We start from the raw sequence: 14,885 nt of genomic DNA, 5'->3' as shown, positions 1-14,885 counted from the left end.
AATTTTTATCCTTTTCACACTAAAGCAAAAAGTAAATATTAGCTGTAAAATGGCAAAAAAAAAAAAAAAGCAAGCAGCAAACATAAAAAACAATGACAATGAAATTTTCATTTTGATGGCCAATTTAATTCCAATAGATGATATTTCCTTTCAAAACTCCTGTCTTATTCACACAAAATCATTTCTAAGCACCCTCAACTGAAAATCTCCCAATCAATCATGGTATGAAACATTTCAAGAAGGAGGCATTTTTGCTCAGCCACTGAATTTCTAAAATAGAGTTTCAAATGACTGAACATTAACTTACTGAATCATAATCAATATTAACTTCTCTCCCTTACCACCTGTTTTTAATATTTAACTACCCAAAGTAGGTCTTCTGTCTCCAATTATTCTTTTACATCAGAGTAAATATATAATATAGTTCTTTCCCCCAGATATCTAAGTTTACCTGTGGGTAGTGAACAGATCAGAGACCTTCTTTGATAACACTACATAAACTGCCACGCACACAATATACTTCCTTCCAAACGGTGTGCCTCTAGACCCCTTACCCAGCTTAACTTTTTCCAAGTCCACCTACTATCTTGTATTTATTTGTCTACCCACAAGAGGCAAGAACCTCAAAAATATTTGTGAAATGAAAGAGTGAATTTTCTTTATCTGGGTGTGCCCATAAGAATCTAGGTTTTACTATGTACAAAAATTAGCTAGTAACTTTTCTACACAAATTTGATTTTAATTTTAAACTGCTAACTAATATACCTGTATGATAATATATAATGCATCTGTGAATAAATTATTCTTAGAATGATTAATGTGCATATTTTCACATTTCTATGAGAGTTTCTTAGGAACTCTTAGATCTTCAAACTAATAGACTGCAATGACAACACTATATTTGTTTTAAATGAACCATATTAAGCAATTAAGAGCACCAAAATGGGGAATATTTGCTATCAAAAAGGACTTTTCACATGATGGATGGGTTTTAATGTTAGTCTCTGAAGACTTAAGCGAAGATTTCAAAAACTTTGCATCAGATTTAAAGGTTCAACCTGCAAAGTAAATAAGGATATCTTCGAAAGATGAAAAGAAAAAAAATCAATAAATATGGTTAAGAAATAGTGCTATCTCTATCATGTGTATCTCTCAATTCAACTGCAAACAAAATAACTGAGTAATATTTATAAAAACAATGCAAGTATGCTTTTGAAAATTCATCCAATAGTAGAAGCAGACATAAAAATCCTTTTTAAGATGAATAAAACCTTAATAGATAATACCATTTTCTTTACTTTCTATTAAAAAATGTATGTTTCCTCACTAATTTTACTGTAAAATCACAACCAAATATGCACATACAAGGAAAACTTGAACAAACGACTTTGTAGTAACTAGGGGTGAGAGTGTAGGTCTAAAACACACAAATATATCTCAATGGTAGGATTAAATTTCTTGTTTTTCTTCCTGTGAAATGTGTCCATGAGGTTAAAATATATTACAGTCATTAAAACTTTGAAATTTATCAAAGCAACAAGAGTAATAATGCATTTCTTCACTTAATACAAATGACTTTTCTTTATACTACAGATCTCTTATTCTCATACATTTACTTTAAGGCTGAAAAGTAACATTTCAGTCTCTATCACCTAGGATTCCTTATGTTTTTCAATGACGATAGTATGAGGCTTTCTTTGGAAGCTGATTGAAAGCCCAGAGCAAATTATTAGATTCTCTTAGAGAAAGAATCAGGCAAAGAACAATTCCCATCAACAAAATCACCCCAAAACCAAAAAAAGTAACAATTTTTCTTGTTGAATCAAATTTCTCACCTGAAAATCTTCTGCACTGGGGGGGGGGGGGGGAAGGGATCATCTGGAAAGTAGGAGATTCAAACACTGTTTTGGGTCCATCACTAACATGACCTTAAGAAATCACTGCACTTTGCTCATCAGGATCTGTTCATTTACAAAACAGGCTTATCCTTTTCCCTTTACGGAAATGTTTCTTCCCTAACCCTGCTCACAGACCTCCCCTAACCCTCCACATGTGGTTCTAGGACTATCTCATTCACTCCTCACTGTACAAGCTCTGAGTAGGAAGTTTATTACAAATACAGCTTCTATAGTTACATCTTCCTACTTAAACCCCCTTCTTGTTATGTTTTGGTTGAGTAGAACAATCATAAATACATGAGCTGGTTAACAAAAATCTGCATAGATTCCTTGGGACTTTGGTTCTTTGAGCTAATCATAATTTAATCACAGTATCCCCAGTTTCTTGTACTCAAAGCTTTCAAATATCCTTAGCTTAATTTTGAAATTCAGATTGAAAACCTTTTATTTTATGAGCAAAATACACTGATTTTTTTTATACGAAAATTTTTTTCCTTTTATTTCATCATAGTATGGGGGTACAAATATTGTTAAGGTTACATATACTGCCCCTGCAAATATACTGATTTTTTAAAAAATGTGTGGTTTAATAAAGCAGTAGATTACTATAAAGTTTTAAAGATGTGATAGCCACACTATGGCTGGTTATATAAATCCATCTTATTTTGAAACTGACTTCTCAGAGAAATGCTGCATTCTCAAGCAGTCTGCTTTTTGGTTTGCTTGTCCTTGGGTGAACATCACTTCAGGCTTCCATTCTAGGACCAAAATTCTTTTGCTGGCATTTGAAATCTTCCATTTCTGCCCAGATTGGCAAAGCCTGTTTATTCATTTTTCTAGAAAAGGTCTTGCTAAAAACTAAACCAAGCTTGTTCACAGCTCCCTGCACAGAGCTGATAGCCAACTAATAGTTGCGTTAATAATCAAGCCAGTGTATAAACTTGCTCAGTATAAGACGTGTGGCAAGATGCCAGCATGTGCAACATTAAAAATAGCTCCTTCCCACTGTGTAGAAACTACTTATGCTTTTGTACATTTCTGTACTGTTTTAAATTTGTAAATGAGCATGAATTATTTTAATATTTTTCCAAAAGCCAACTGAAATATAAAATATATATATTTGATAAATGAAATTTTATAACATATGTATCCTGAAAATTTTATCTGAGATAATGTGCTTTTCAAATTTAAACCAAATTCATTCATTCTCATGAAGAACAAACTGCCTATTTCTTGCAATAGTCTTAAGTGACCAATAAGTAAACTAATTTGTCATTCATTATGTGAAACATCAGATTATTTTTTTCACTTTCAACTATGTGTGAGACTTCAATATATCCATTTCACATCATCATCATCTTCATATCTAATGGTAGTAACCAACACTTACATAGTGCCTATACTGTGCCATCAGGGTACACACATATTAATTCATATTCTGTTTCAAGATTTTACATGTATATTCATTCAATCCTCAATAACTAGAAAGGCTATATTTCATTTTACAAAGAAAAAACCGTGGCACAGAAGCTTGCCCATAGTCAATAGCTCAAAAGGGACAGAGCCAGGATTTATGTCCATGAACCTCTTGCCCTGGTCCACCTCTTGATTAGTGTGCAATGCTGCCTTCTTGACACACCTGAGAATGACTCAGTGTTATTGGTCTAATATCATGCCTGGCACGGAAATCAACGTTATAAAGGTGAGAACAATTCCAGTTCTTTCCATAGAGCTAGGGATCTAAAAATCTTTCATCTTCCCCATTTCAACTATCTTCTTTCCTAAATGATAACCCTAGAAACATTCAAGCTAAATCTGTATTGCATGTTTCTTCAAAATGTAGCCACACAAAATAAATGTAAATAAAATGGCCTCTTAGCTCCCTATTGCAGCTAAGATTTAATACATGTGAACCCGAATCTTCTGCAGCCCTCTGTGAACGAGGTAATCTAGTAAGTATCACTTTTTCATAAAACTGTTAACTGATAAACACATAAAGACTTTTTTTCTTTTAATAAATGACTTTATCCCTAGAATGATCATCCTAATCCAGTTTTTGGTGGAGTTCTACTTCTAAGGAGGTACTAGTAAAGTGTATCTATTAACTAAGATCAATCCGAAAGAAAATTTATCAGACCTTTTATTTGCAAGAAAAATACTAGTGTCCTCACAAAAATGGTTATTTCTTAAGCTTTCTACATTCAACTGAAGAAATAGTTACATAACATGTTCCTCTTCACTAAGGTTTTCATTTGCAAAATCAGTCTGAGGGTTTGGGTACTGTCTGTTGTTCTTTTTATAACAACAAAAAAATAAGAAATATACATTTTATTGCTTAAATTTGCTACTCATTCAAGGGCAAGCTCATTCCTTCTCCTTAGCTTCCCCAGCCTGACACCTTCTGTCTTCCCACACACATGCAGAGGGGTGTATCTGCATACTGGCTGTGAGACTCACAGGGTGAGAGCATTCCCAGGGGAATTCAGAAGATAGCATTTAGCATCAACCCCCACTTTACATATTTGCAGCTGGGATCCCACTGCGAAAAGGATAAGATTTTTTTTTTCCTGCTTTCTTTGGTCCTTTTCTGTCTATAAAGCCGAATTTCTCTGCTCGACTCATTAGAAAACTTACTCTATGGAATAAATTATTGCCCGAATTTAGAATCAAAGAAAGCCAATTGAGATCTGTAAACTTAAAAAAAAAAAAAGGGAAAAGATTTCATAATCAATCATAGTGAGGTAGAAAACCACCAGCAAAAAAACAAAAACAAAAAAATTGGATTTTTCCCACCCTTCTCCTTGCTGCCCAGCAAATCACTTTTTTCATCATATAGTCCCCTCCATCAAGATGCCACTGAAGATACTGCATCAGAGCTCTCTGATCCCTTCAACTCCTTGTTTCTAATTCCCTACTCCTCTCCAGAGAGTACTCTGCACTAGCATCTGCCACAGTTTGTAAGCTTATATTTATAATGATTTGTTTATTGTCTGTCTTCCCCACAGGACTGGAAGCTTCATGAAGGAAAAGACTGTTGAGTTCACCAAGATGTCTTCAGGGATGAGGGACAGGGCTTGGCCCAAAAAGAGACCAAGAAAAATTTCCCTAATGAATAGTTGGAGAGATTAATCAAATCCCACACTTGCTCCCTCTTTCATTATTTAAAAACCTCACCTGCACCTGGCTCTAAACCAGGCACTAGAAATGGAAAGATGAAGACAAAGTCCCTGCCCACACACTTGGGTGGGCCCTTGAGTGTGTGTGTATGTGTGTGTGTGTGAGAGAGAGAGAGACAGAGAGAGAGTGTGTGTGTGTCTAAGTGGGCATGGAGCATGCGCACACGACAGGGAGGGGAGAGGTAGCGAGAGCCATGTAAACAAACACTGTACATGCAAAGACTTTGCCTCCATCCCCAGACCTAGGATACAAACCTGGCTGGAAATTTACTACTAGGAAATGCTCCAGGATTATGTCATTCCATTGTTCCTTTGCTTTTTAAATACAGGATGTTTACTCTAACATTTTTACTCAGTATATACCACCCAATCTGTTTGCTCCTTTTGGTTCTTAGCACATTCTACTTTCTTTTATAATCATGTGCAGGTTTTATTTACCCTTTAAACTTCCTGGGAGTCAGGGGAGGAGGGAAGGGATGTACTGAGGTATGCAGTCAAACTAAACCTCACATTCTAGAAGCTTTACATTTAAAGTACATTTGTATAGGTTTATCTTTACATTTGCAATTCATATAATAAGGTAGAGATTTTAAAAGAAATGTATTAATGAAAGATGCTTTGTAAATCTCTTAAGGCAATAAAATTTGCAGAAACAGAATATGCATTTCTACTGAATTTAATCTACTTCTTCAGTGATAGTGGCCACATGAAAGGCAAATAATAGCTAAGCTTATTTCTAGAATGACTGACAACACTCATATAAGTAATTGCATAGAAGTCTCTAGCACACCATTAATAGTAACATAGAGATTTTCTAGCAACAGAAGAGCCTTAACCATATAGTTAACCTCTCCCTTTTCCTGCAAACTAATACACAATTCAATTGATCACATGATTCACTTTTAATTTATTTAAATTGTCATTCCTAATTTAACCTTGTGATCTTGCATGTTCCTTTTCCTTTCCTCAGTCAGGACCAGGAATTGTTATTTCATCTAGTAACTTCTCTGCAGTACTAATAGCCTTGCAAGTGCCATTCAGGAACCTCTGCTGGTTAGGGTGACAAGAAAGAAGCTTTTGCAGCCTGCCTGTTATCATGGTTTCCCACTGATTAGCAAGAAACAGTGACTCCTTATATTAATAGATCACCATCAAATCTGAGCTTCACAATCTCGAGTATTATGGCAGTACTAGCCACTAGCAGTAGGTTTCTATAATCTGTGAATTAGCACCACCACCAAGGCGAGATGATTGTCATTAGATTAAGCCCTCAATATAGGAAAATAAAATTAAGAGGAAGCAAGTTTTAATAAATAAATAAATGCATGTGAGAGTTGTTAAACTCATACCTCTGCCACTATACCAGGCAAAGTCATCAACACAGCCAATAAGGATGCTTCCTTGCAAGCCAAGGCCCCATTATTATTGCCCTTATTCATTTCTTTTTTAGAGCCACCTGCAGCAGACCTATTTTCTAAGCCCTATAAGACAGTTCAACATGCAATTACATCTTTTCGGTGGACACAGAGCTGGATAAATCCCCCTCAAACCTCATTAGAGTGAATTACCTACCCTTCTAACAGCACTTTGCAAAATGGACTAATGTGATTCTCACCTCCGCCCTTTAAAGGAGGTGAAAATAGCTAGTGAAAATGTCCAAAAAGATGGCAGAAAGAGCAAAAGAAATGCAATTATACAGGCCAAAAAATTCATCTGCCTACATGCTGCCTCTTTTTATACGGGAAAAAATATTGCTCAAGAAACTTAAATATTTAAGTTTTGACAAAAAGCTTCAAAAATAAAGGTTATGACATGCCTTTAATTACTTAATTTGTATTTTTAATTTACATTAAGACCATTCAAGAAAACTGAAATAATTACCGGAGAAATCAGAATTCCCTTAATTAAGTGCATTTTTAAAAAAAAACAAGGAAAGCCAAATCGTCGGACTCTTAAAACAACCTGCCTTAACTAGCCCTAAGGTGATTCCTGAGCCACTTGTGGGTAAAAATCAGAAGGGAAAAAGTTCAATGACCTTGCAAATTAGGTAACTAAAAAACTGTAATGGTGTGATTGTCTGTACAACCTCAGTAGAATTATGGAAATTGCTTTTCTGGAAAATTACTATGAGGTAGGGGGAAAAGGGGGGGGGGGGAGAATGGGGAGGGAAGGTTGCATGTGGTTAAGATACCAAACGGGAACCCAATCGATGCGAAATACAACCTCCTCGGCCCCAACTGTCACGCAAACAACTTCTAAGCATCTTTAGATAAAAAGAAAAATAGTCCTTGCACAGAGGCGTTAGCTGAATGTTCCAGAGTTGGATGAATGGGGAAGACTTGTTATACACCTAGTGGTGGGTGGATTTCACCAGGCTGCAGCCTCCACAGAGCTTTTCTTTGCTGCACTGCAGAGGCGCCATCTTCTCCGTCTTAATCTTCACTCAATTCAGTCCTTTTATGCGCACCCCCCAAAACAGACCCTGCGGACCCTCCCCTGCATCCTGCGCCTCCACGGGGACTAAACCAGAGTCCCCACAGCAGCCAGGGAGGAGGCCGCGCCTTAATCGGACAAACGCCTCCTCGGATGCGCAGGAGGGGAGAGCCCGTGCCTTCCCTCCACCCGCCTCTGCCCTTTGCAGACGCGCACCCCGCTCTCCGCGTTATCTCCCCCCAAGGACTTCACAGCCCCGCTCAGAATTAACGAGCCTCGGAGGCGATCCGGGGGTGGGAGGCAGAGGAGCCCCGAGGCAGGGGCTGCAGGAGCCCCAGCAGGGTCCCAGCCCCCTCCGGGACAGACGCGCAGCCCCGGGAAGGGAGTCGGGCGGGAGCGTCGGCGGCGCCCGGACTCCACCGAGGCTTGCCCACCGCGCCCCGGGCCGACGAGGGCGGGGTGTCGCGGCTTTTGTTCCCGGGGACCTCCTCCCTGTCGGGGAGAAAGTGAAGGTGCCAGAGAACGAACGCCCGGGACGTCCAGGCTCGGGGAAGGTGCGGGGTGGTCTCCGACCCCTCCCATCCCTTGCAACTTACACAAAAGGGAGACGCGGAATTGCACAAAGTTTGCCTGCGGAAGGCGGCGGGCGACCCAGGCGCCCGCTGGGGTCGCACCCAGGCGGCCGCGGCCAGCAGCCGCAAAGGGGAAGGGAGAGGAGGTTCGGGTCAGGAAGGGGGATGGGGGTGACAAGAGAGGGGACACGGGGCGGAGAAGGAAAAGCGAAGCGAGGGGGCCCCAGCTTCCCGAGCTGTCCCGACTCCTCTCCTCCAGGGCCCGAGAGAAAGGAAAGGGTGATTTAGGAGCCAGGGACTGGACCCAGGGACGCTGCGTTTTCGGTTTTCCCCACGTGCTCCCTCCCCATTTCCCCTCTAGGCGTCTCTGGGCTCCCTGGCCCCCGCTCCCGAGGCAGGAACTGAGTCAGGATCCGAGCTCTCGGTCGCCCCCTCCCCTTCTCGCCCCGGGCTGGCGCGGACCCGGGGAGCCCAGCGCCTCGCCCGATCGCCCCTCGCGGGCCGGGGCGCGCGTCCCCGGGGCAGGGCTGGGCCAGAGGCGGGGATGCGCGGGGCGCCCGCAGGCGGGGGCGGAGGGGCGAAGGGTCCCCTTGACAGCCCCCGGCTTCTCCGGATTGGAGACTTGGGGGCGATCAGGTCCCCGCCATGCCCGCCTCCCCCGCCTTCCCAGGCACGGCACCCACCTCCAGCGCCCGAGCCGTCCAGGCGGCCAGCAGGAGCAGTGCCAAGCCCGGCAGCATCGCGACCCTGCGCGGGGCACCGAGTGCGCTGCTGTGCGAGTGGGGTCCGCCGCGCCCTTGCTCTGCCCGCGCCGCCGCCGCTGTCTCCGGGGGCCCCGCGCTCGCGCTGCTCCGGGTGCTCTCGCCTACCGCTGCCGAGGAAACTGACGGAGCCGGAGCGCGGCGGCGGGGCTCGGAGCCCGGCGAGTCAGCTGATGCGGCCCGCCCCGCTCGGCGCCCGAGAGAGACCCCTAGCGGAGCCGCCGGGGAGCTGCGCCCGCGCGCGCCGGGAGGGGCCGCTCGCCCCGCGCCCACAGGTGCAGCGCCCTCGGCGCCGCCCGCACCCCGCGCGCCCCCAGCCCGGCGGCCCACCCGGGCGGCGGGAACAGCAGGAGGGAGAGTCTGGGGCTGGGAGAGGGACGGTGCAGGATCAGGGAAAGGTGAGTCGTAGGACGTTTGGGCTCTAGAAAAGTCGGGAGCGCTCGCCGCTCGTCCCCGTGAGCTTGAATCATCCGACCCCGCAGGCCTCTCGGGGACGTCGTAGAAAGGGCCGCTGCCCGGGTGCGTTTTTTTATCCGCAGTTCGGTTTTTTGTCTGGGTTTGGAGAGGTGGGGCAGGCGGTTCTGGAAGAGAATGGGAGCGAGCGAGGCTTAAAGGGTTTCTCTGCTTGTTGAGAGAGCAAAAGCCTCATTTCTTTCGGTCAGAAGCAGCCAGGAGCAAACCTGGAATTTCTATCTTTAGAAGGAACCAAAGGGGAAAGGAGTGGGACCTGGGAAAGAAGCGGGCGACCCATTTACTTGTTTTTGAAAGGAAGGCTTTTGGTTTGGGAGTTGTTTGGGTTGGCTTTTTTTTTTACATGTTTTGTTTTGTTTTCACTTTTTAGAGAAAGGACAGTCGGGGAATTTTTTTTTTTTTTTTTGTCAGACTGAGCTGTAACATCCATCTGAGATGGAAATGAAGTAAAAGGAAGGAAGAGATCTTGAGGGATGATTTTTATTCGACCCCCAGCACTAAGGATTTCTGACCTCAGACTCTGTCCTTATTCTTCATTGTGTCTGTCCTAAATTCCAGACATGAGCCTTCTGCAAAGGCACATTCTCCTAGATCAAACACAAACTGTTCAGTGCCCCGTGTCCAGGTAGTCTAGAATGATCTAGAACTGCCCAGATGTATGCACTGCTCTTGACCTGAAGTAGCATCCATCACCAGCAAGTAGCCCACATGGGGCTCGTGGGAGGGCTCTGACCCTTCCTAGGGCTGCAGTGCAGCCTGCCTTTTCTCTCCCCTGCTCATTGTGCAGCCGACCAAGGATGCCCAGGCTTGTGGAGTGATGACTCAGCCAGGGGGATGCCGACTGACTTCCTTCCTGAGAAGTCAGCATTTCTCTACCAGCTTCCCTAAATGTTGTCATCTCTCTTTCCCTGCTCTAGGCATTCTGTCCTGACCTTTGGATTATTTTTTTTCCCCTGAATGTCCTTTCAGTGTCCTCAAAAAGCAGTGACAAATATTTGTTAGCATGCAATAGTTGTTTACATGCTTTATGTCATTTAACTTCCTGCATAAGCCAAAGAGGCCAGTGCTATTTTTATTCCCATTGATAAGTCAGGAAATTGACGCCAAGGAACTTCTCCCAAGTCTAGCAGCAAGCAAGTGACAGGAAGTTGGGACTGCAGGGAAAAGCCTAAAGAGAAAGGAAAAACCCAGTTGGCAATCCTCCGCTCCATACTGCTTCACAAACACATTCATCCACCACCACAATTCCCTGTTTGTCCCAGGTTTGTATGAGCAAAGAAAGCAAAAAAGAAGACACTGAATGCAAAAAGGAGGGTGACTCAAAGATGGAGAGGGAGCAAGACCAGCTACAAATTTTGCAGAGTCCAGTGCAAAATGAAACTATGAGACCCTTTGTTCCAAAATCAAGAATTTTAAGATGGCAATGGCTGAACATTAAACCAGCACAGGGCCTATGAGTCTGCATAGGCTGCATGCCCATGAAGCCAGTCCTGGGAAGGAGGAAGCAGTTTTGTTTGTTGTTGTTTTAAGAGAAAGACTTTTATTGAGCATGAAATTCAAAAATATAGAGATGAGGTCATAATCTGTAAAAATAAAAGTTCTTAGACTTAGCAATTTCTCTTTCCACTGTTGAAATTCATGACACTCAACTTTCCAAAGTCAAGATGTTCCTGGGGAAAGATGATTAGCCACTGACTGTGTCAGAATGATGGACATTTCCTCTCAGATCTCCTGTTCTATCACTACTCAGAGATCCTGATGGCTTTTTACTTCTCAGCCACCACCTCTGTTCTGTGTCTAATGCCATTTTGTGCCCTGGGATATCTTCCAGATCCTCTGAACAGGAAATACAAGGACATCCCCAGTTAGAAGCCTACAGAGTTGTGGAAGGAACAAACTACCTGTATGCTGGAATCCTACAATAAATCCTCATTCTAGATTTAAACGCCTCCATTTGGGAGATGTCCACTAGCTCTTTAGGCAGTGCACTCTATCTTTGGGCTTGCTTTGGTTACTGGAAAGTTCTTAACCCATTTAAAGCTCACATCCCTTGCCTTTAAACTCCCACTCAGATACCATTGTCATATCCCCAGTGACCAAGCAGAGCAACTCTTTTCCACACTGCAGATCTCTACATATTTCCCAGCAGTTTTCATGTTGCTTCTGCCTCCAGAGTCTTCTCTTCACAAGGTAAGACAGGCACTTCCTTCAACAGTTGTGTAAATGGCATGATTTCTGGTTCTTTCCACACCCTTGGCCATTCTCGTCTAGATGTGTTCTGGTTTGTCTGTGTCTTTTTACAATACTTCAAGAGTACACTGACCATTGCAGTATGGAACAGTCTGTTGCCTGTCTCAGTCTGCAGTCTGACGTTGCATTTGACTTTTTTAATTAATTAATTAATTATTTTTAATTTAATAACTACAGCCCGCTGTAGACTCAGCTTAGTCACGCTCACTACCAAATCTACCGGTCCTACTTTACACATAGTGCTATTGAGCCACATTACCGTCATCTTGTGTTTAGGCTGTTCTCTGTGGCCCATAAATATCACCAAAAGCAGCCATAAGTCTGAGCCAGAAGAGGAGCCCTGTATTAGTGTCCTGTGGCTGCCATAACAAAATACCACTGACTAAGTGGGTTAAACATTGGAAATTTACTTCCTCACATTTAGGGAGGCTAGAATCTGAGATCAAGGTGTCAGCGGGTTTGGCTTCTTCTGAGGTGTCATTCCTTGGCTTGCAGATGTCCATCCATCTCCTTCTTATAAGGAGACTTGGACATTGGTCATATTGGATTCAGATCCATCCTGATGACCTCATTTAATCTTAATTATCTTTTTGACCCTATCTTCAGATAGAGTCACATTGTGAGATACTGGTGGGTTAGGACTTCAATTTATGAATTTGGGAGTGGGGGACATACCAGGCCCTCCTTTAGAACAGCTAGGACTTGTTCTGTAATCCTGTCACTAATTGTTGACCTTTATTACAAGTGATCAATCGTTCTTCTGCCCTTTTCAGGTTGAAGATCATTCAACTCAACAGAAAAAAATAGAGATTGAAGAGCTGTACTTTCTCTCTGTCACTCGTCAGCGTTGCCTCATGATCCCGTGCAGCTGGCTTACCCCTCCCGTGCTTGTCACACTCTGAAAATAACCAAAACGGCCTTTTACACTTCTCCTTAGAAAGTTTTATCAAAGCTTAAACACTGACATTTATTGAGATTTAAAATCTGTATTCGTTTGCTAGAGCTGCTCTAACAAAACAGCACAGACTGTGTGGCTTGAACAACAGAAACTTATTTTCTCACAGTTCCAGAAAAATCTAAGATCAAGGTATAAGCAGGGTTGGATTATTCTAAGGAATGTCTCCTGGGCTCCTCTGTTGCTGTGTCCTCACAGGCTCTTTCCTCTGTGCACACATCCCTGATGTCCCTTTCTGTATGTCCCAATCTCCTCTTCTTATGAGGATACCTGTTGGATTAGATTAGGGCCCACCCTAATGGCCTTATTTTATCTTTTTAAAGGCCCTATCCAAATACAGTCACATTCTGAGGTCCTGGGGTTAGGGCTTCAACATAAGAATCTTGAGGGAACACAATACAGTCCATAACAGCAACCCTAAGATTATTCCTATGTTTTTGTTTTGTTTTGTTTTGTTTTGAGACAGAGTCTCACTTTGTTGCCTAGGCTAGAGTGAGTGCGTGGCGTCAGCCTAGCTCACAGCAACCTCAGACTCCTGGGCTCAAGCGATCCTTCTGTCTCAGCCTCCCGAGTAGCTGGGACTACAGGCATGCGCCACCATGCCCGGCTAATTTTTTTCTATATATATTAGTTGGCCAATTAGTTTCTTTTCTATTTATAGTAGAGACGGGGTCTCGCTCTTGCTCAGGCTGGTTTTGAACTCCCGACCTCGAGCAATCCGCCCGCCTCGGCCTCCCAGAGAGCTAGGATTACAGGTGTGAGCCACCGCGCCCGGCCTATTCCTATGTTTTAAGCGACCCTAATATACTTCCCTGGAAGTGGATTCTTTCCACTTTTTATTCATGTCCTTTTGAAATCAGGATGCGTCATAAGTCACCAGGGCAGTTTCTTTAGCTGCTTCCTGGTTGAATATTTGGATTACTTGACCACTCCAGACTTATGATAGTGTTGGGAATTACCATATTTTCAGTGAAAATGCTATATTGCTAGGTATTATCTGTGATGGCAGGTACGGTGACATGTGCAAGTTTCACACACTTCTTAATCTGTCTTTCCTTCCAAACCTTATGCATATTCCTCTTCGAAGACCAGAAGTAGATCTGAGTTGATCATCTCTCATCTCTTTGTACCTTCTCTAAGATAGAAGGGCATTATTAATTCCTTTATCTACACCAGGCACGGTGGCTCATGCCTGTAATCCAAGCACTTTGGGAGGCTGAGGTGGGAGGATTGCTTGAGGCCAGGAATCCAAGACCAGCCTGAGCAACATAATGAGATCCTGTCTCTACAAAAAATAAAAAAATTAGCAGGCATGGTGGTGCACATCTGTAGTCCCAACTGCAAGGGAGGCTGAGGCAGTACAATCGCTTAAGCCCAGGAGTTTTTGAGATTGCAGTGGGCTATGATGACACCACTGCACTCTAGCCTGAGCAACAGAGTAACATCTTGTCTCAATAATATTAATAAATAAATAACAATTTCTTTATCTTGACTGTAGCCTTCGGTATCTACAGAAGTCTAAGATGTAAATGGCACTGAAGTTTTTAATAATAAAATCCCTTCTCCCACTGATAGGCAGTTTTTTGCATAGTAAGATTTTTTTTCTTTCTTTTCAATAAGTAGACCTAAAGAAATGCTTACATTAATAATTAGTGATTACTATAATCACTAATTGTAGGTAGTTAATACCTACAACTAACTAAATGTAGGTAGTTAATATACCTACATTTAACTACACATATATAACAGACCTGCATGTAGACAAAGGATGTGACATTTTACTTGCCCTTTTTTTTTTTTTTTTTTTTTTGAGACAAAGTCTTGCTTTGTTGCCCAGGCTGGAGTGAGTGCCGTGGCGTCAGCCTAGCTCACAGCAACCTCAAACTCCTGGACTCAAGTAATCCTGCTGCCTCAGCCTCCCAAGTAGCTGGGACTACAGGCATGTGCCACCATGCCCGGCTAATTTTTTCTATATATATAGTTGGCCAATTAATTTCTTTCTATTTATAGTAGAGATGGGGTCTCACTCTTGCTCAGGCTGGTTTCGAACTCCTGACCTCAAGCAATCCACCCACCTCGGCCTCCCAGAGTGCTAGGATTACAGGCGTGAGCCACCGCGCCCGGCCTACTTGCCCTTTTTTGAAATTACTGCTGTATTTCTGGGTCTTCACTGGTGCCTCTATGACGTGTTCATATATTTTCAAACAATACAATACTCTTAAAATTAGTCCTTCTCTGCAATAGGTACACAAAACTGCTTTAGAGACAGCCTTCAGATCAACTAGATGCTATTTTACAAATGGGCTTAGGTATTTCAGTAGTAGCTCTATGGAACAACAAAATTAAATGTTTAACCAGGGACCACTATT

General features: G+C 42.8%; 2 protein-coding genes across 7 annotated transcripts in view; both read right to left on the bottom strand.

The window, feature by feature from the left end:
- Window positions 1-8,987, bottom strand: part of APP (amyloid beta precursor protein) — a 249,330-nt gene extending 240,343 nt beyond the window's left edge. For all 6 annotated transcript variants that reach the window (XM_012764451.2, XM_012764452.2, XM_012764453.2 and 3 more), the window contains exon 1: window positions 8,763-8,987. In XM_012764451.2, coding sequence (XP_012619905.1) covers window positions 8,763-8,819 — 57 coding nt within the window. In that variant the 5' untranslated portion in view covers window positions 8,820-8,987. The remainder of the gene's footprint in view (window positions 1-8,762) is intronic.
- Window positions 1-14,885, bottom strand: part of ATP5PF (ATP synthase peripheral stalk subunit F6) — a 411,638-nt gene that overhangs the window by 375,214 nt on the left and 21,539 nt on the right. The gene's annotated exons all lie outside the window — the stretch shown is intronic.

The sequence above is a fragment of the Microcebus murinus genome, chromosome 1 (genome assembly GCF_040939455.1).
Source record: "Microcebus murinus isolate Inina chromosome 1, M.murinus_Inina_mat1.0, whole genome shotgun sequence".
In the NCBI taxonomy this organism is placed as follows: Eukaryota; Metazoa; Chordata; class Mammalia; order Primates; family Cheirogaleidae; genus Microcebus; species Microcebus murinus.
Note: the sequence above shows the minus strand (reverse complement) of the source record. Positions and strands in the feature narration are given on the sequence as shown.